Below are 22,678 nucleotides of genomic sequence, written 5' to 3' on the forward strand. Positions count from 1 at the left end.
TTCGCTTGTTTCTAACTCTGTGGCAGGATTTAGATCTGTAGCAGATTCACAGATGTTTTATCCTGAAATAAACCACACTTCATCATTCATTTCTTTGCCATTTATCACATAGGTATATTATATTTGTATATTCAAGGGCTTGTGATTTTTCAGAATGTTTTACATGCAAAGGAATATTTAAGGGGTTATGACATATATATGTTACGGCAAATAATGCATGTTTCAGGACTAATGGTGTATGTTTCAGGACTAATGGTGTATGTTTCAGGACTAATGGTGTATGTTTCAGGACTAATGGTGTATGTTTCAGGACTAATGGTGTATGTTTCAGGGCAAAGACCTGTTCATGGACTTGGACAGCACCAGCCTACGCCTATTGGACACCCAGGACTTCAGCCTCCTCAACTGTCAGCCTATCCACTCCATCCGAGTGTGGGGGGTCGGGCGGGATAATGGGAGGTAAGCCTCGGGATCAGTCTCCCACCAACATCACAACAAAGCACCTGTTCCTTATAGGGATGTAGCAACATAGTCGCATACTCTCTTCATATGTTATGCCAATTTATAAAGGAAGTATGGTGATACAGAATTGTTGAGATGGCATATTGATTATCCAAGGGTTGGTTGGTGAACCACAGCAGAAAATATTCTAACATTTGACATGGTCAATTTGCCAAGAAGCGACAAGAATTTTTATTTTATTTTGAAATTACCCCTATCTGAGCAATTCAATTAGAGTGGGGCCATATTAGAGATTAGTGGCTCACGCCTTTTGTTTGAATCTTATTTTTGTTATTGATCATAATTTTTGTCATAATGGCTACTCAGATAAGGCAGTATGTTATGCTGTTGTATTGACAAGTGGCCTGGGTCAATCAATGTCCATGCCCTGATTCCTTGATATTGATTGTCTAAAACGCTCAGTTTTGGCAAGCATTTGTTTATGATATTCATATCATTGGTTTGAGTCATATTGGACTGCCTCAGCGGTCTAGTGGTAGAGCATCTGCCCAGAGAGCTGAAGGTCCGGGGTTTGATCCCCGGCCACATCAAACCAAAAGATGTTAAAAGATCGTACTTGTTGTTACCTTGTCTGGCGCTCGGCATTTAGGGGCTAAAACAAGGACTCATGGTCAGCTTGGAGTCAGTATACTGTGTCTAGGTGGGGTATTCATGTTAAACTGCAGCATGGTATCTCAGTGGGCTAGCACTATAAATCGGCATCTGTCCAGACTAGTACAAGCAGCCAAACACACACCCCTGTACACGCACGTCGCTATATAAGTGCAATAATCTTGGACGCGACGTTAAACCCCATTTCACCTCAACTTGAGTCATGTTGTTATGATATAGTTGTACCTGAAATCAGTCCAATCACAGTAACAAGTCAATAGAAATCATTATCATTGTAAATCATTTGTAATTGCCATTGCTTTCATAATATCAGTTTATTCGGAAATAAGGCATCAGTGTAGAATTAAATGAACCCATGAGATATACTACTCAAAAGAGGTCTGGTGATGTCAGACTACTGTATGAAAAAATCTGGTGTTCTTTAACTTCCATTGAGTAGTATGTATCATTTGGGTGTATCACAATACTAAGCGCTTAAAAAATCACTATGTTGTTACGTCCCTTATTCTTGGAACAGGATTTATATTTCTTGTTGCTTTTAGAATATTTGTCAGATCTCCAATACTGGAAAGTGAGTCAACTTCAGTAGAGCCTCTGTTACCATTGCTCTCGCCATCTAAACATTAGTTTTCTGGTAAACAGTATTTCTCCCCGACAGATCCTACAATCAACAGGCATTAAATTTAATCAAACATCAATGCATTATGACTTGGAAATTATGTTTGAATATTTATTTACTTATGGATTAATTTGGAATGTGAAATTAATTTTGTATTAATCTATCGCTCGTTTTGTATGTAGATTAAAACTCTTTTAATTGATAAGAAATTTGAAAGATTATAGATTTTGTTTTTCTTGGGTCTCTAACATCTCTTTTGTCTCCTTTCTCCCTCATCTATCAGGGAAAGGTAACTCTTGATGTACTCCATGTTTGCGTAGTTCTTCAGTCTGGCCTGTCAGTCTTTCTGTCTGCGTTCATTTATTTTCTGATGAAATATGTTATTTGACTAATTGTATTATTCTCGCTGTAAATGAAATCTACATATATTCAGTTTAATCTGTTAATCTGAATTTTGTGTTTGATGAAATTTGTCTTTATGACAAGAATTCAGACGTTGTTAAAGTTATTCATTTGGGAAACAATATTTGTCATTATAATAAAAGTCATTTTACTGAAAAAAGTTTAAAGAATTGGATTAGATTTATTGATTTTTTGTTACTGTCTTCATACAGTGTCATTCAATTCATATTATTTGGTGTCAAGGTGGAAAATATGATTTGAAGGTGAAGATTATGTATCCGTTGAGTGTTTCTTTACATTCTGTTTGAGTACCTTCCTTCATGTGTTTATGTATCCATCACACACAGACATCTGCTTTGGTACCCTCTCACTTCATTCATGTGCAGCTCAAGGATGTGCTATTTGTTATTATGGAGCAGCAGGCAGTGGTGTAGCCTAGTGGTTAAAGCGTTCGCTCATCACACCAAAGGCCCAAGTTCGATTCCCAACATTGGTACAATACGTGAAGCCCATTTCTGGTGTTCACTGGAATATTGCTAAAACTGACTTAAAACTATACTCACTCGCTCCCTATCATAGAGCAGATCAGGGGTAGGCAACATTGGCGATGTTCAACAATCCGAGCTCATGTTTGACTTGTGGTTTTGTCAGCTAGCTAGATTTTGGGATAAAACGACCAGTCCGATTTGATTTATCCCTGCAGATAAATTCAACTGTTTATTATCATGATTATGATAAGGAGCAGATGAAGATGCTGAGTTGATGGACTGTTACTGGATTGGTGTCAACCAGGGAAGATCATTTCTTAATGATTATTTGGTTGATCGTGTATGTCATTGTCCAGGTATGTGGAACGATGCTCAGTTTATGGGCACTCTAGCAGCTGAGCCCCAGGGCTGACCATCTCCCAGCTATGACCTGACTGATGATATATGTCATTGTCCATTGGACCAATGCTCAGTTTATCTTGCTGCTGAGCTTGCATTGAACATTGATAGATGACCACCAGAGAAGACATCCTTCGGGACATGACCGTGGTAATCTGGCTGCCATTCTTCTACTATGTGTGGATCAGTGGTCAATCTCTGTCTCTGACCAGCAAGGAAGACCATCTATTGGCTATGACCTGACTAATCAAGTATGACATTGTCATGGCAGGTGGCTCATGATACATTTAGTGACCATTCTGTTACCTGGTGATGGAAACAATATGCATGGTTGACCACTGGGAAGAACCATCTCTACTGGCACGATCAAGTAGATTACTGTCCAGTAGTGCTCATTCTGTCGACCACTGGTTTGTGTGCTCCTAGCCTGATGACAGTTTGCTGTGGTATTTGTTAGATATTGATTATTATCAGTTGTTATGAATTTTATATATACTCTAGGACAGAGTATCTTTTTATTCCATCTCCCTGACTTTTCTGACTGTAAATTTTGATTGCACGTAAATACAAATCAGAAACAGATTAAATAAAACTGTAACACTTTGGGTTTTTTCAATATCCTTCTTTCAGTTGTTTTAATGTTCTACTGTTTTGGATTTCTAGAGATTTTGCGTATGTTGCGCGGGATAAGATGAGCCGCCGCCACATGTGCCACGTGTTCCGCTGCGACACCCCAGCGCGGCAGATCGCCAACACGCTGCGGGACATCTGCAAGAAGATCATGGTGGAGAGGACAGCTATGCAGAGACTCAGCAGGCCCACAGACCTGCCCAACTTGGAGAAGACCAACCAGCCAAATGGACAGAAGCTGTCCTTCCAGAGTCTTTATTCCAGTAGGGGTTTGCCTAGAATCCTGTTTTTTGACATAACCACCAACTGTTTGTCACTTTAGGTGATATTGTGATTGCTGACAATAGCTATTTGGTGTAATTGATTCTGAATTTGTCAATATTGACAATATTCTTTTGTTCCATTACCAATTTTGGAAAGAATCCCTTTTGTAAACAGGTATTGATTCAGTGACTTTCTCCAAGACAAATTGCACTGGGACATTTTCATAACATTCTTACATTTTGATTGGACTTTCTTTTGTTCGATTCAGTTTTATGAACCAATCAGAAAAGTGTTAACATTTTCAAGCAGTTTCACATTCAACTTTGTCATCCATCTGTTGAGGTATATATTATAGACAGGAAACAAATGGGGAATGAATTGTTTATTCTCAGAAATACTTCTGATCCTTTGCCTGACAGTTTGACCATCCATTGTTGCAGATGCATCGTTCCCCACCCCGATGGAGGAACCCAAAAAGAACATCCGGTGCCACTACCTTGGCCAGATGGAGGTTGGCAGAGCCACAGGTACCACGGATTCTACGAGACGTTAGTTTGATAGAATCCTACCATCTTTTTTCTTCTTTCAATATCATGATTGTTAGCTCAACAGAGATCAGCTGAGATGTTGTACTTGTCTGGAGCCCATTGTCCATCCTTCTGTCCTGAAATTTTCCATGGATGATACTTTCAGTTTTGATTAAATTATTCTGTTTCAAATTTCAAAATGGCTGCCTTTGTAGACATCTCTGTAAACAAAAGGCACATTTAGCTGAATCTTCACGTAATTGTCACCCGGAATGTACATACACCCAGAAGTTAAAGACAATCCCTTTTTGACCGACCCGTGAAGATTCCCGGGTAGAATAGGTCTTCAGCAACCCATGCTTGCCGTAAAAGGTGACTATGCTTGTCGTAAAAGGCGACTAACGGGATCGGGTGGTCAGGCTCACTGACTTGGTTGATGCATGTCATCAATCCCAATTGCGTGGATCAATGCTCATGATATTAATCACTGGATTGTCTGCTCCAGACTCGATTATTTACAGACCGCCGTCATATAGCTGGAATATTGCTGAGTGCAGTGTTAAACAACAAACCAAACCAAACCCTTTTTGACCATTGAGTGTGTAGGCTTGGACAAGCAAATATGAGGCTGAGGCTTTGCAAATCTCTGGTGGGGATTCCTTGTTAGAATATGTGTTCCCAGCTATGTATGCTTGTTATCAGTTTGGAATGGTCTTCAGCAACCCATGCTTGTCGTAAGAGGCGAATAACGAGATTGGGTGGTCAGGCTCTTTAACTTGATGTCATCTTATCCCACTTGTGTAGATCAATGCTCATGGTGTCAAGCATGGGATTGTCTGGTCCAGACTTGATAATTTACAGACCGCCGCCATATAGCTGTAATACTGCTGAAGGCTGCATCAAGCAACAAGCAAACCTATGCTTGTTGTACGAAGGGACGAAGAGGATGAGGTGGACACATTTAGTGATTTGGTTTCCATGTATTCGTACCCTGATGGCATGGGACATTGCTCATTACATCAATTACTGGCCATGTTATGTCTGGTGTGGACTAGACTATATACAGGTGTCGTCACAGAGCTGGAATATTGCTGTGTGGTGTAAAACAACAAACATAGCACACAGCAATGTCCCCAATGGTATCTCAGATATATTATTATTATTAATATTGTTATGATTCACTTTTCTATAAGGTACTGGTTATACACATCATATAAGAATCCAGACATTGATAAATATTTTGTTCATTATGTGGCATTTTCAGCATTAATCGTAAATTGATGTATCATAGTATCTGGATAACATTGAAAATACAGTAGCATGGTTACTGACTTGAAATGTATACTTACATGTATCTATTGCGTGCTTGCGTAACACAAAGGGGAAACTAAAAAATGTTCCTAATTTTGCAGGTATGGACACCTTGAATGAAGCGATAGAGCGAGCTTACCGCAAGGTGCCCCCTGAGCGATGGCTGTTTGTCAATGTTGCTATAGCACCCTCAACACTCACCATCTCGGAACATGGGGTATGTACAAAAGTTGGACTGACTGCAGTCTTCACATTTATACTTACCAAATAAATTATTTTAAGAATTATTTTTAAGAATCTGATAGTGGCTAGAAAATGACATCTTCCTTTATGTGTGAAAAATGTGTTTCCATGGTTACCTTGACATCATATGCAAACCCCTGTGTCTGTTTCACAGATGACATACTTCAGCCCTTTTGCAATATCACTAGTGTTGTATGCATGTACAGGTTGTGGATGAGATTGTGCGTCCAGCATGCACAAATGTATAGAATGGACGCAGAAAAAAAGAAAATTGCTTCCCAAGGGAAGCACAATAATATTTATTGAACCAAGACAAGTAATTTAAAGGTCTTGTAATTCAAGTTATCATACAACAACATTTCATTACTTTGCAGGGCCCCGTTCCACAAAGCCATCTTAGCGCTAAGGTGATCGTAACTCCCATACTTTAACACTGGCTTACGCTAGTCGTAGCGCTAAGATCGCTTTGTGGAACGGTGCTCAGGACTGTTATATTTCCTGTAAGGACCCCTGAAATTATTTGCTGGGCTCTCTGAACCCCGAGTTGTGTAAAACCCTGTGATAATGAGTGTTGTTGGTGATGATATGATCATATGTTGTATGTTAACAAGAGAAACATTTTGTTTTCAGAGACCCGAGAATAAGATTGATGAATGTCGTGTCCGCTTCCTATCCTTCATGGGTATTGCTATGAACAACGTCAAGTGAGTGACTCTTGGTACAATCCTGACACTTTTTGTATTGATTTGCTGTTTTAATCTCATTCTTGCCACTTTTAATGAACAAGGCTACAGAGCTACGTATAATGCTGCTTTAAGATTTTTGACAGATAAGACATTAGAAGAGCAGTGTCTGAAACATGCAATTACTTATTGAGGACACCATTCGCCGAATCGATCTCAGCGCTAAGCTAAGTCCACACATACACATAAACTTACCGGTACAACAGTCGTAGTGCTAAAGTCACTAAAGCCCAGGAATTAACCATCTGATTCTTAGTCGGATTTGCTGAAAAGGCTTGCATTCCTTACACATGTCATCGACATCTTTAATCATGGATTAGAATCCCAGATTCTTCCTGATTCTGTTTCTGGGTTTGTCAGCACCATATCCCGTGCTAGTGGGTTTCACCAAAGTGGTACACGTATAAGACCTGCATCACTTCGGACTTTCCTTCCACATGAAGCTTACATAATTATTTTTTTTATCATCATGGGACTGCAATGACGCCTTGAAGATCCGGGTCAGAATAGGTCTTCAGCAACCCATACTTGCCGTAAAAGGCAAATATGCTTGTCGCAAGAGGCGACTAACCGGATCAGGTGGTCAGGCTCACTGACTTGGTTGATGCATGTCATCATCTCAATTACGTGGATTGATGCTCATGATGTCAATCACTGGATTGTCTGGTCCAGACTCAATTATTTACAGACCATCGTCATATAGCTGGAATATTGCCGAGTGTGATGTTAAACAACAAACAAACCAAACAACAAAAAACTTTTGATACTAGGTGAAACCAAACTCACTCACTCACTCACTCACTCACTCACTCACTCACTCACTCACTCACTCACTCAATAGTCAAATAGTATATACAGTAAAGATGTACAATAAAAACAAATATTCTTTGCTTGAGATACCAGCATGATAAAGTTTCTCTGTAAGGCTTAAAAAAGAAAAGAATTGGTTCTCAGGCAATGGATTTTGAAAATATAGTGTGGGCAGAGGGCAGTTTTTTCCCTTTTTTCGGTTGTACAAACTAGTATGTAACCAAATAAACAGCTGTGTACAATCAACCTGGGTAAGGGCCTCCCTACATTAATATATTCTTTGATAAGTAAAATAGTGGAATACAGTATTTGACTACCGTTGGGCTACCGTTGGACTATCAGTGTGTGCATAATGCACGCATACAATAAGCTTTGATTTTGTTTTGCAATGCAAAAACATTGACAGCTGATTGCTATTTCCGGCTTATTTTACGTGACAAATACACATGTAATCTTAATCTCTGCGTATGAAACCATGTCTGGCATAAAACACACAAATACCAATGAATTTGTACATCATCACGTCTAGTGATGTTTTATTGTAAATTTCATTGACCAAATTTGCAAACAGCAAAACAAGCACACAAACTCCTATTGCCGCCACGACCAGGACACATAACATGAGATGCGCAGTAAAGCAATGCAAATGTAAAGGAAGTAACTGCACGCTATATTGGATCGCATTGTTTTTAAGTTTTGTAGGATTTTGTTCGAGACGCGGAATATTTAAGGATTTTTTTATAAAAAAAAATTAAATAAAAATAAAAATAAAAACAAAACATCCTTCGGACTTTGTAATGATGCAGCGGTGCCTGAGAAGCAAGATTATTATTTTTTAGCCTAAAACAAACACAAATATCCTGTATAAGTAAATGGTCTAACTTGTGCTTTGTTTCACCAGATTGTGTGCGTTCATTATGCACAATGCGCAGGATGACTTCTACGCCCATGTATTCCACTGTGAGCCCTCAGCTGGCCCTCTTTGTAAAACCATTGAAGCTGCTTGCAAGGTGAGATCATTGGGCAACATGATTAGTGAGAAGACAAGCTGCTGCTTGAAGGCCTTTACATGTGAAACTATCTCTTTCTAAAAATATGTGAGTGTAATAGAGGCTGCCTACCCCTTTTGATATGCAGCATTTGGGGATCTATTCAGTGGGTATTCAGGTCTCAGCAGTGTTGTATGCATGATGCAAATGACATTGTTTGGGTACTCGGGTAGCCTAGTGGTTAAAGCGTTTGCTCGTCACGACGAAAACCCGGGTTTGAATCCCAACATGGGTACAATGTGTGAAGCCCATTTCTGGTGTCCCCCGCCGTGATATTGCTGGAATATTGCTAAAAGTGGTGTAAAACCAAACTCACTCACTCACTCACTCTTTAAAAAACTAATGATGTATGTGAACATTTCCTTTCTATTTTTTTACGTTTTCTAAAACAAATTAAGTACTTTAACTTCTTCAAATCCCACCCTTTATGATCTTGGAATGTGTTCTGTAGGTTTTCGTCTTTGATCGACTTTCTGCCAGTTTGTAGAGTGAATTCTGACATGTGCTTTTAAAATATGGTATAAGTAGTACATTGTAGTAGGAATTCAGGGGTGAGAAGGAGGTGGGGGGGGGGCACTCATATAACGTCAGTTAGCACTGTCAGGAACTTGTCCCAGAGGTTCCTGATATTTGCAGTAATGAAATGAAGTTAACTATGTAAGATATGTGGCTCCTATTTTCGCAGCTCCGTTACCAGAAGTGTCTGGATGCACATCCGCAGACACCAAAGACGCCATCACAGGGAGGAAAGGTAAGGGAGAGAACTCTCATTGCTCTTTGACATTATCAATATGGTACCCGGGGACTAGATAATGTCATGAGTGAAGTCGCAAATACAGAAACACGGTGTATGCTTTGTACACATAGAAATATGGAATTGATTTGGTACTTCAACTGCTTGTTGTCAGTATCTCAAGATATTGTGATACAAAACTTCTTTAATCATTCTGATGTCATGCCTCTTGCTTTCAAATTACATATTCCTTCTAAACAATGACATTTCCTGGACTCTAATGCTTCATTGAATTCTTCATTCTTCTGGCTCTACAGATGCATGTTGCATAGTTTCAGGAATTATTGTTTTTTCTTATTTATTCATTTATTTATGTTTGAGTTTGTTACTGTAATCACATCTGTAAGAAAAATAGAATTTGTTTGAAAATACCAACACAAATATGTAGGAAAGTTTCATGTTTCAATGTTTATATTGTCAGATTAAGATACCATAAATAAATTTACATACACATATGTCTGTTCTTGTAAAATGTATGATTTAGAATAACAACTTTAATTAATTCATATGTGTTTAGAGTATATATGTAATTATATTCTAGCTATCATACGTACACAATAGTGTTTTGAGATTATATTGGAGTTAACGTAACATTTGAAACATCAGTCAGATACAGTTGTGTATAGCATAAAATTGTGGAGAATAAAATAGGAATGTTGGTCCTTTTCAAAGATTCTATTTTCATAAATGTGTTTCCTATCTTTTCATGTCATATGGTATCAGTTCCTTTTTGGTGTTTAACTGTTTTTGTCATTCCCTATGGTTCTATTTAGCTTCACTTTGACACAAATCTACTGTCATCTTATAGGAAACATATATTGTGTACTTTCTACAGAGTATTTATTCATCATGCCTTACATGATAGTCATGGGATGAGAATTTTCAGCGGAATCACAGATTTTCGATAAGTCAAGGACCAGTTTTGTGCTACATGTCATTATGTATTATATACCATATGCCACTTTGCCCCAATATAAGCATACATCCTAAAGTCCCCAGATGCCAAGCTAGCTTTCAGAGTGTGTATTCATCTCTGGATAGTAACCAGGTACTGGTGTGCATCCTCTACTCCTGGCATGCATCATATCAATACCATATGTCATAAGTTGATATAGTTATGCATACTGAGATTATATATTCTTGTAAATAATGGTATATGATTAAGTCACACGCACATGGATTATGATTGGACATTTTAAATCTCTTACCTTAAAAAAACGTTAACATTAATTGTCTTAAATTATTGACATAAATACCCTGATATAATGAACTTTTAACATTAATTCTCTTTGACATAAATATCCCAGTACAATGTCAGTGTGTTTGTAGAGTTGTCAAAAGGGGAACAGATGGTTCCCTGATTGTATGACCTGTGGTGTAGTTGTTGTACAGTGACACTGTCAATCTCAAGACTTAAGTCATAAAGGAAGTACCGGGTAGGCATCCTCCACTGACAACCACAAGAAGTATACCTTTGCTGACGCCTATACGTTTGCCTTCTTAACTCATAAAGGTTAACAATGTTAGCTCCCTAAGTACTGCTGGAGTGTGTGTCCAGTGGATGTAGTGGATACCAGTTGTCAAATATCTAAAGTAGCTGGGGGCCAGGTGACCCAGTCATCTAAGGCCACGCGATGTGCTGTGCAGAGTTGCGTCTCTTGGGCACGCCAGAAACCTATGATTGTGGGTTCGAATCCCTGTTCGCCCTGATTATGTTTCTAGGTTTGTCAGCACCATACCCGTGCTCGTGGGTTTCACCGAAGTGGTAAACATCCGAGACCTGCATCACTTCGGGCTTTCCTCCCACATTAAGCTGACACGCCGTGATATAACTGGAATATTGTTCAGGTCGGCGTTAAACCCAACTCACTCTCTCAAAGTAGCTGATGTCCACAGCATCCGTTCCATGGACCTTTGACACAGTACCAGTGTGTCACATTGGTACATTTATCACAGAAAAAAATGTCCTTGTTGAAGTTCTGGTGACTACTTGAAACATGAAACTATAAGAACACCATTTGAATGATGTTATATTCAGTCTGTGGCCTTAACCTTTAGCTCAGATACCAGTTCCGTGCCTAAATTCAGACTTCAACGTTAGTCCAGCAGTTGAAGACAAGTAGAATTCAGAGAGGACTTGTGATTTCCTGTTGGACTACGACTTTTACTGCTAGGTACATGTCAACTCTGAAACAGACTTTGATGCTAAATTTTATTTTGTAATTAATTTTGTTAATTTTTAAGCCTGCATTTGTAATCTAGGTTCTTGATGACCCCTCTGCAGAAGGGTAGAATCTGCTGAAACTAAGATTAAAGATTACATTTGGGGTTATGGAAGGAACTGGCCACAGACTGTATATATTAGGTCCCCCAACCAGGTAGAGTTCTTTGATTTGCTTGTTGTTTTACGTTCTTTTGTTCTCCCAGGGACTAGGGGCAACCTTAAAGGCTGGAGTTAAGGCCAGTGTGACAAGTGTTCAAAATGTCATCGGAATTCTTAAAAGCAAGCGAGCAGGACAGTGCTGAGGTTGTTGTCTAGGTAACAGTCGGAAAAACAGACTGTATTGTCTGTCATTTGGCTTCCTTTTGCAGCTATCAGTGGGCGTTGAAGGCTTTGAGTGAAAAGTATATTCATGAAGTGTTGTGGCAATAAGTTGCTTTTTGCTAATGTGCATGCATTTGTAAGCCTATTTGCATAGACATCCAGCTGACTTAATGTGTTCATGTGTGACTTAATGTGTTCATGTGTGACTTAATGTGTACATATATATATGTGAGCAATCAGAAGTGCTGAACAGATTAATATTTGCTGATGTAGACAATCATATATCATAGTTTGTTTAGAAACTAAAAGATAACTATATGCATGATCATTATTGACTATGAGTATTCTGAAGTTGCTTTGTTCTGTGAATTATTTATGAAACAATCCTGCTAAATAATATGCATTATTTATCAAATGTTGAATTCTGAATTCTGAATTGATCACATCAAATTATGCATTCGATGTGAAATTTTCAAATTTGATTAATTTGTCCTTTATAGAAAGTCTGTTCAGTTCTTCTAACCTATATGTTTGCATCAACTGTTTTCTGGCTTCTCTTCACGGCTTTGTGTGAATGTATTGTGCCATGTTGTACCCACTCACTGCCAGCTGCAAAATGAAGCTAACTTCCTTCCATGTAAGCTTCTATCACTGGAATGCTGGGTGCCTGCAGAGTTACTGACCTTTACATAGGTTATCTCCCTTTGTATGCTTACCTCATTCTTCAGACCCATATATATCATGTGGAAAAACCCATCTCAGTTGGAGGACACTGACTGTTTGAAGTTCTTTAAGCATGTGTATTATTATGTATATGCATATATATATTTTGTATTTGTAGCTTTTAAGTGTAAGGCTGTTCTTTTTCAGTCATTGAATCATTTATTTAGTTGAATTTGATTTGTTTAAAGACAATGCATATGGACATTTGTGATCTGTATTTCAGTAATATCAGTTTCATGTTCAGTGCTGATAGTTATGTCTATCTAACATTGCTTTCAATCTGCAGTTAATATTGATGGAACCTTGTTGATCTTCATTCTACACAAAACATCACATACCCCACGCTTGTCCTTAGAGCCAACAGAAACGAGAATCAGGGGTTCACAATCGCTGCTGACAGTAGTACTTAGTTGATTGTTGGTCATCTTGTGGATCTCAGGGGTGATGATGATTATCGCCAGGTCACCATATGTTAAGATGGTACACAATCATGGTTTGAACATAAATTGTAAAATACTGTTTTGTGCTTGTATGGACAAGAGGTCTCAAGCCACTGGTTTGTTTATTGACTCGTATGTACGAAACATGTTTATGTTGGAATTCCTCTGATTGAAATGTTTGCTTAACATACCAAATGTCAAGCTTACATGTATCATATGGTTTATCTTATGGGGTACATTGGTGTGACTTCATTATCGAGATAAGAATCATGTTGCAATAGCGTGTATCATTGGAGCCTTAATGGCTCGACAAGTTGTGATGTGTCATTAATGTTACAACTTCAGAAACCTCACTGCCTGGCTCTCTTCAGATACGCTATGTCCAGGTGCCTGTTCCTCTTAGCAAATTTTGTGAAAATTGAGTAGTTTAGATTAACAAGGTTCCACTTACCTCAGGCATTCTTACTTACATCCTATAATTGTTGTATCTTTTTGCAGTGAGTTATTTTTTTCGAAAATATGTTGTTTTATTCCTCTCTGGTTATCAGCCTCATTTGGAAATGTTCTGTTTCAGAATATTGGCTCCACTCTCAAAAACGGTATGCAGTCAGTCCTTGGGTCGATTGCACAGCTGACGTCACCCAAATGAGGGGATGTTAGCATGGAGATGTCGAGGCCCCATTGCATGGAGAGAGGGCTGGAAAAACAATATAATGATGAATCTCGTCACCAGATTCTGCTGAGAACAACAATGTTCACATAGCCTTTCACTTATGACAGCACCTCGTGTAGAGACTGGCGGCAAACCCTCCCAGTTTGATATCAGCTGAGCACACCTGTTTATGTTGAACCAATCATTGTTGTTTCAATCCATTTCTTACTACATCAATGGTGATCTTGCCCAAAATTATTTATTTCAGTTGTAGTTTTTTGGATAGAAGCTTTTGACATAGGCGATATGCATGTATGAAAAGTAATAGACAGCTGTCAATTTGTGTCGGGTAGGACCATTTTGCTGATATGAAACTTACATGTTTGTACATTTGATAATGGTTGGTTAATACACTACTGATTATGATTGGTTGAAATGTGAATGTGTGAGCTGTCAATCAGGATGATTGGCAGATATACGTGATATTTGTATTGTTGAAATGAGCTTGTTCTTTTCTCGTGACCAAGATTTATAGATGTGCATCACTGCAAATGTTGCAATTGACAAGTGTGTATTTATGAAATCAGTGTCTCCGTTTACACCTGCATATTGTGGTCTACATACATCATTGGTTCTTCACAATCACATGGACTGTTTATGTGTATGTACAGCAAGTCAAAGTCACGTTCTGAAGGATATACAGTGAAACCTTGATTGTCCGAACCTCTTAATCCGGAAACCCCACCTCACACCAGGGAACAGTAACATTTATACAAAGGGACATAACTCAGTGACCATCATTCTTTAATCATGAAATTTGATTATCTCGACATTTTCATTGGGAACACTCCTCCATTGATTAGTTCACTGTATCGAAATCTAGACACCTGTTTAACTTGCCGTGGCCTACACCAACTTACATGTAAAGTGTAATTAGAACTCGTTCATTTGACCATCTGTACCACTGGTATTGACTTACATTAAGCTAAAAGTCAAGTTGATGTATGTGTTGTTAGACACTAGTACAAGTTAGTTGTTATAATTTATGTATATTATTGACCATATTAGAATTGACACATATTTTGCAATCTGTTTTACAATGTTTAGAAACAAAATGGCTAAACTAACTAGAGAATGTGATAATACCTTATTTGTTGTTTTAGAGCTGAAAACCAATTTATGATGCCTTCGTCATATTAAAACAACTTTTAGTTTGTGTGATTTTAAAACATGGCATATTATTACTAGCCTCACCAACATAAATGGCTGTCACCTATATTTGTAAGTTAAAGCAATACACATATGTAGAATAACACTGCACTTAGGGATACTTGTGTTACAGGACATTTTGAGATGTGGTCAATGTTTTGATTCCACAGCAAGATAAGATTACAAAGGAGAGACAAAGTTGATTTTGATTGTATATATACCAGTCTTATAATTCAAGGCAGTGTAATTGTAAATGTTTGGAAAATTGTGCCATGGAAACATGGCAGTTCTAGTGCTACAGTAACCCAAAGATTCTACATATTGCCCGAGGTTAGGAATGGGCTTGTGCAATGATAGGTTGGGAGCCATTGTGAATAAGGATCAGTGCATTTACGATACAACTTTGTGGTTGGTGTTAAGATAGGTCAGGTTTTCATGCTATTGAACAGGGTAGAAACACACCACAGGGACACATTTGTTATTTTAAATTGCCGGTACCCATGTATTTGGGCCGGACATTGAATCACTCCCATCAGCTTACAAACCATTGCATTAAGATTCCCGATATAAAAGGTGCTTTAAAATACAACAGTTGAGCTTTTGTGAGAAACAGTACCATGTATATGACAAATTAACGACTAAGTTTGTCATAAATGTGATATACAGTTGAATATTGCATAGATAATTTCAACACCTTAGTCTGTTTTTGTTAGTGTTGTAATTCTCTGACTTACACCATTGGATATAAATGGATTTGATGTTTTGTTTTGTTTTTAGCCATTTTTTTATGGGGATATTATAACCAGGTTTTCGTGGAAAGACAGTTGAATTATAATTGATATGTTTGTATAATTTCACTGGTACTGCCATTCATCAAAACTATTTTGGTTTTATTCACATAATTTTTTTCCTGCTGATATAGTTGAAGAAAATATTTTGTTCATCAAATCAAAACTGAAATACAGTGTGTGTATATATAATATTAGTTACTGCTGGCATATTCTGTAGTTGTGGAAAATAATAATTATGATGAATCAGAATGTATCATTTCCATTTTTCTGTTAAAGAAAAAAGATTTTTTCTCATAATGTGTAAGAGATCTCGCAAGCATTCATCACTGCATTTTTATTAGTTACAAATTTTATGCTTTTAGTACTTTTATTTTGAGTAAATTTTTACATCTTTTTTTAAAAATATACATTATTTTGGTTCTTTGAAATCGACATATCAATGTTCTATGTTTAAAATGTATATTCCGTCTTTGTTACAGAATTTTTTTCAAAGCAAAAATATATCAAGTACTGTTCTGTAAGGTTCTTTGAAAATAGAATTCCTTAAAATTATGTCTGAGCTGTTCAAATTCAAAAATATGATTACATCTTGACAATGTTGTAAATTATATTCAAATCAAAACAACTTGTAGAATCAAATATGTCTCAATTAACTGTTACTAGCTTTGCATAATGATACATAATCAATATTTGGTGTTGCTGTTGTCTGACTGTTATTACAGTGCTGTGAAAATAGATTTATTGATCTTGATCATTTGTAATTGAAGTTGTTCCTCAAAAGTTATATTTCTATATAAGGGCAGTTGAGTTAATTTTTCTGGTTTACAGATTTCTGTGGTAGATTTTACCAAACTGAACTAAAAGGAAGTTTTTTTCAGGACTGAGGTTATTATTTTTTTTAATTTCTTCAAATGAAAGTTTTTACATATTATATAAAGCAAAAAAGCACTTTCATGAGATGAACTCGTCCATAAAAGAAGAAAAATTAATTTGGCCTGGCCCAAAAGGCATATTCTCCAACATGCAGTTTGTGATACTTGTAACAGCATTAAGGATTGTAAGGACTATCGTGGCTGATAGAGGAACCTGCTTCATGAGTGATTAATTTACATAACCAGATCTCTATTAAATGAATTGGCAATGGAACATGCTATCAAAACAAAATACCAAAACACTGTGGATAAATAAAAACAAAAATTCAATGGAGAATACTTTCATTTGGCGGCGTTACCATTTTTCTGTAGGACTCCATGCTGGGTTGTCCAGTGATGCTGTGGAGCTCTATAAAATAGAACAGCCGCATTTGCAGTGTGTGACAGAGCCAGCTATATTCGATATGTATAGGTTGATGAAGACTTTACTGGCATTGAAATTACTAACATTTCCTGATTTGATTATCATGAATCATATATGTCTCCTTGCATCTTCATGCAGCCATGCATAAATTGTTTTTTTCTGAGCTTTATCTCTTTCCTGATTGTCTTGTCTTGTCATTGTTTTGTGTAAATGTTAGCAAATTAATAAGAAAATGAACCCTACCCTCTCATGCTAACTTACAATGAGTGAGCATGCGTTTGAGAGGGACATTGTTTAAATTTTGAATTTAATTTCATCAAACCAAGTGTATGTAAAAACTCCAGAATATAACTGGTATTCAAAGGCTAAAAGAACTTTGGAGAATTGAATTTAAAAGAATACATTTGACACCTTTGGAATTTAATTTATGGAATTGAAACAATTATACAAATAAGAAAATTATGGCCCTTTTTCTGAGCAAATGTTTTTCCTTTAATGATATTCTGTAAATTAACTGTCTTGATGAATAAGATGACTAAATCTAATTGAATTTTTAAAATGCTCGAATATGGAATTTCTTAAAATTTTGACTCTGCCCCCTTTGATCACAGTGGCCTTAACACTCATTTTCTTCTTTTTTCGATTGTCAGATGTCTCGTCTAAAAGCTGTAATTTGAATCAAGTTGCTAAATGGATGAGCCAGCTTGGCCTATGGCTGTATGGTGTATATCAACAACAGATGGTCTAGTGTGGAGGTCTGTTTAGCAGGTTGATCCTTGCTTGTGATCATCCCTTGTGCAGCATACATCCTCATACTTGTGCATAGGTGTTTTACATTTTATTTAAATTTATGCACATAATAAATATGTTAATAACTATCATGATCAAAATTCATATGTAGATCATATTCGAATATCGGTCGGAAATGTGCACTTTGTCTTTAAGTACTTTACAACCTTGGACTTACTTTGCTCAAAATTTACCATTCCTTCGTATGGCCTATTTTCCCCACCTTTGCTCAAGATGTTTCAGTGATGACTTAGGCACAAGCACCGACTTGTGAATTATTATTAAGTTATGTGTTTCACCTGTCCTTGACATTGTCTCATGTTCTGTGTCCTCTCAAAGCAATAATACGATATTTGCTGCAGAAGGGATGTCGATGTCAGGCTTCGTGAAAGTCATGCGTCTATTTGTTATCTGTGCAACTGTTGTTGATTTCTATGTCCCTTTCTCAATCTTCACTTATAGCAAACTGCATGAGGATATTTAGTATTTAGAAACTACAAGTGGAGTCTTTCAACAGTACTTGTTTGTAATTTCTATGTAGGAAGCACTTTTATCATGCAAATCCCTTTAAATGTACAAATTTGTCACATTTTCTATAGAAAGTATCTGGCTCTCATTGGCAATGTGCAATTTCCTGGAAATCATCCATTTTCCAAAGTTTCAGGTCACTTTTGTCCAACTATGTGTATACTACTCAAAATTAGTTAAGGACCACCTGATTCTTTCATATTACTATAGGTAGTCTGTTATGGCATGACAGATTAACTATAGTTCTATGAACGAATAAGTTGATTCTTAACTTTTCTCTGTAGTATACATTTGATCCCAAATTCAAGTTTTTACATATAAGTGTGTGGATGAATGAACCTGTTTATAATTAAAATATACATAACTCCAAATTTTACATTTCTTTCACAGATACATCCAACATTCAAATTTTTTATTTGATTAAATGAATTTATATACAATATGTACAGCAGTTTACAACTTGTCCCCCTAAATCAATATATAAACCACATTTTATATAAGTTGGAATCAAAGTGGTTTCTCCCATCTAAAGAGGGGGCTGTTGGGTAGCCCAGTGGTTAAAGCGTGTACTCGTCTCACCGAACTCCTGGGCTCAATTCCCCACATAGGTACAATATGTGAAGACATTTCTGGTGTCCCCCGCCATAATATTGCTGGAATAAGTGGCATAAAAACATACTTGGTCACTCACTCATCTAAAGAGATACACCAACAAAATTAAATTTGTTTTACTGGACAAAATGTATTTTGAACAGATCAACTTATTTATGTTCTGGAAAAGGGATGAAATTCACCATGCAAGCCTATGTGAGTAGGAGTATTGTATATTTCCTACATCTAACATATCTGTATTTGTATGTTGACGGTGTTAGTTATCGAGGTTTGTGTGATAGACTCGACGGCTTGTATCCAGGCATTTTGCACCATACAAGGATCTAACATTCCTGTTTATTTTAGAAGTATTTAATTTATTTGCTACAGCAAGTCAGTGTCGGTTGTGTGTGTGTTCTGTGATAATCCAAACACGTTGATCATGTTTTAATGTTTTACATTTGTTGCTAACAAGCCTACCATTTGTTTAATAACCAACTTTCTGCTGCTAGAAACAAAAATGTGATTCAGTTAATCATAATATAAATCAGTTATCCCCAAATAAAACTATTCCTTAAAACCCTCACATCAAAAGGGAACTCTCAAAATATTTTGTATTGTCTATTATCATATTTTAAGCATATCATGCATATTAATGATAATACAGTACTAGGATTGTACCTGTAATAACCTGATCTCTCCAGGTATTCTAGTCACAGTACAGATAGTTGTAGTTGTGTAATCATCGATAGTTTTATAGTTACCTTAGATGTCATTTATTGTTACATAATATAAGCACTTTATAAAGTGTTACAGCTCTTATTGCCATATATTGTATTCATGAATAAAACAGCCAATTAATGATCAGATGTTGTAGTCTGAATTTACTTTGTGTCAACATCAGCTCAGAACCGTTCGTTACAACGCATTTCTGTTTTAGCTTGTCCATGGGTCTCTGTTTTTCAAATACTCATCTATATTTGTGCATAAAAACTGTTTTATTTCAGTGTTTCACAGTTGTCGATACAATTTAGCTTGTAATAGAAAAGTTAGTTAACCCTTTTTCTGCTAAATTTGATATATGTGAATTTATTGATTTGTGTTAAACAAATATGTCACCTGATGTATTCTGGTGTATTGCTTTACAAAATGGTTCTTTTGTTGGGTAAAATTCAATGGCACAAATTAAATAAACTGAAAAATTGCAAATGTTTCACTTATGGAAAATGTCCTTCCACTGAGCCTGCTTTTGTGATCGCAAAATTATTCCTGCCACTTTGAATACACCTTCATGAACTTTGGCAACACAGAAAGCTTTTCCAAATATTAACAACTTTTTCAACCCAATTTGCCAAGAGGCATGTTGTATGTTGTTGTATGAGAATGTGTGTTAGGGAATTGAATGTCTTGAACAAACTGTTCTTCTTAACAAAACTATCTTGTTTTAATGATGGTTGCACAGATAATTTGAAAATCTAAGATGCATAAAAACATAAAAACTTCCAAACCCTGGAACAAATTTCAGATATATTTTGGACGGTTTAGAGCAATCCAGATTTTTTAAAAGAATTTTTATTAATATTTTGACATCAATGTAAAAAACTGTAACTTATGGCATCTATTTTCTCATAACGCACATTCCCATGCGGTACTTGGCAGAGAAAGGGTTACTCTCAGTTGCATTACCTTGCATATGTTGGAAAGTAGATCTACCTATAGGTATGGCCTGCAGGTCTGATGGCATCAGAGTTGTGCTGATAATTACCCATGCAAGTCACAACACAGGAGGATGACAGAGGCTAATAAATATATTATGCAATGATGACTTTTGTTTTGTGTGAGATTGTGGACTAAGTGCCGTGTGAGGTGGCCAAGTGGATGATACAGGCACTCATCACAGGAGTGAGTTGGGTTTTACTCTGCTTTGAATCAGTTCTATCACTGTCAGCGTTATATTTGAAAACTCCAACAGTAATTACAGTTGTAGACTTTTACCACTTCAGTAACACCCACAGGTATCCTGTAAGTCCAAAGATTGTAATCAAAGTACATCATAACTTCAAACCAATTACTACTGGATGTTGACCTGTTGGAACAGCTAAGGGACACAACTCTGAACAGCGAGTTGCTAATTTAGACAACTTACAAAATAGTTGTTTGGGTTCTCAAAAGGGTATAGAGGATGTACTTCATCTCCCAATAACTTGTCATAAGTGCCTAAAAACCATGCCATACTTATATTTTTAAAATCTAAAATTTATTTTGAGGATATGTGTTTGTTAGCTTTCATATTGTATGAGGGACTTTAGACATAAGGATACATATGCAAATATGTATGTGTGTATATAGTCTTATCTATATCTGTACTTAAACGTCTTTTTATTAAAATAAACTATTCGCTTGCATGAGAAGTATTCAACATGTTCAAAGTGGGTGGCAAGGGTAGTAGTAATGAGATGAACACTAGAAAACATCTAGTGACAGCCAACATACGAGAGCTTGGTTCATGGACACACAGGGCGGTGGGGTAGCCTAGTGGCTAAAGCGTTCGCTCATCACTCCGAAGACATGGGTTCGATTCCCCACATGGGCACAATGTGTGAAGCCCATCTCTTGTGTCCCCCGCCGTGATATTGCTGAAATATTGCTAGAAACGGCGTAAAACCAAACTCACTCGCCCACTCATGGACACAAATGCATATAATGTCTCCATCATACTACATGAGACATTCCCTCCTCGGGTACGATGAGCCAGCAGGCAAGGTTGCACGTACTGTCCAGGGTTGTGTCCCATGCCTGTCCCAGGATCCTCTGGTTTCCGGATTCACTCCTTGTATGATCCTTGATCAGAACAAAGTAAAGTCACGTTCAACCATGCATCAGTCTATTCCTTTTCTTCGGTGACTTTTCAGCATCACCCTTCCAGTTGTGTGTTGCTGAAAAGTCACCTAAGATAAGGAATAGACTGATGCATGGTTGAACGGGACTTCACTTTGTTCTGATTGTGAATTGAAATTGGCCACAGGAGGTCCAGTCGTCTATGGCGTTGCAAGTCACTGTGCATAGCCATGATCGTGGGTTCGAATACCATTTTGTCCTGATTTTGTTTCAGTTTGTCAGCACCATGCCTGTGCTTGTGGGTTTCAGTAGTAGACCTGCATTAATTACTATGGTCTTAAAACCCACATTTAACTGACACGCCATGATAGATCTTTAATACTGTACAAAAAGACATTAATCCATCCCACTCACTCCTCCATTTAGCTGACACTTGCTGAAATACTGTGAAGTGATGTTTCATCAAACTCGCTCACACAAAAAGGACTTTTCAAAACAAACAAAAATAACACCAAACTTTGTACAGTGAATTTTATTCACAAGTGTGATTGCAACAATGAACACTGTCATAAACATTAGCTATTAACATGAAAATGATGTTTTCAATAAAACTCAAGGATCAGACCGCTTCTTTCCTCACAAAAAAACATCACTTTACCAGTCACAAACATGACTGAATTTCAGTATAATTGAGAACAGATGCCCTGTGAACAGTTACTGAGATGAGGTCTTCTTATCCTGAGGATGAAGTATGAAACTCGTTGTACTTGCTGCCCCAGGTTGAGCTGCCACATCATCAGCCCAAGCTCCTCACAGAGATAGTCCATTCACGGAGCTCTCTATACTATCACTGCCACCAGTCAA

At 37.2% G+C, this 22,678-nt stretch overlaps 1 protein-coding gene across 6 annotated transcripts in view; it reads left to right on the plus strand.

Moving 5' to 3' along the window:
- Window positions 1–20,795, plus strand: part of LOC124112939 (protein Fe65 homolog) — a 126,535-nt gene extending 105,740 nt beyond the window's left edge. For 2 of the 6 annotated variants that reach the window (XM_046473140.2, XM_046473139.2), the window contains exons 9-18: window positions 332–459; window positions 2,037–2,042; window positions 3,706–3,935; window positions 4,377–4,484; window positions 5,876–5,991; window positions 6,648–6,721; window positions 8,472–8,580; window positions 9,305–9,370; window positions 11,840–11,951; window positions 13,695–20,795. In XM_046473140.2, coding sequence (XP_046329096.1) covers window positions 332–459; window positions 2,037–2,042; window positions 3,706–3,935; window positions 4,377–4,484; window positions 5,876–5,991; window positions 6,648–6,721; window positions 8,472–8,580; window positions 9,305–9,370; window positions 11,840–11,938 — 936 coding nt within the window. In that variant the 3' untranslated portion in view covers window positions 11,939–11,951; window positions 13,695–20,795. The remainder of the gene's footprint in view (window positions 1–331; window positions 460–2,036; window positions 2,043–3,705; window positions 3,936–4,376; window positions 4,485–5,875; window positions 5,992–6,647; window positions 6,722–8,471; window positions 8,581–9,304; window positions 9,371–11,839; window positions 11,952–13,694) is intronic. The other 4 variants (XM_046473142.2, XM_046473143.2, XM_046473141.2 and 1 more) reach the window with 4 other exon arrangements.
- The last annotated feature ends 1,883 nt before the right edge of the window (window positions 20,796–22,678 follow it).

This window comes from Haliotis rufescens, unplaced genomic scaffold, assembly GCF_023055435.1.
Source record: "Haliotis rufescens isolate VD_foot unplaced genomic scaffold, xgHalRufe1.0.p SCAF_7, whole genome shotgun sequence".
Lineage (NCBI taxonomy): Eukaryota > Metazoa > Mollusca > Gastropoda > Lepetellida > Haliotidae > Haliotis > Haliotis rufescens.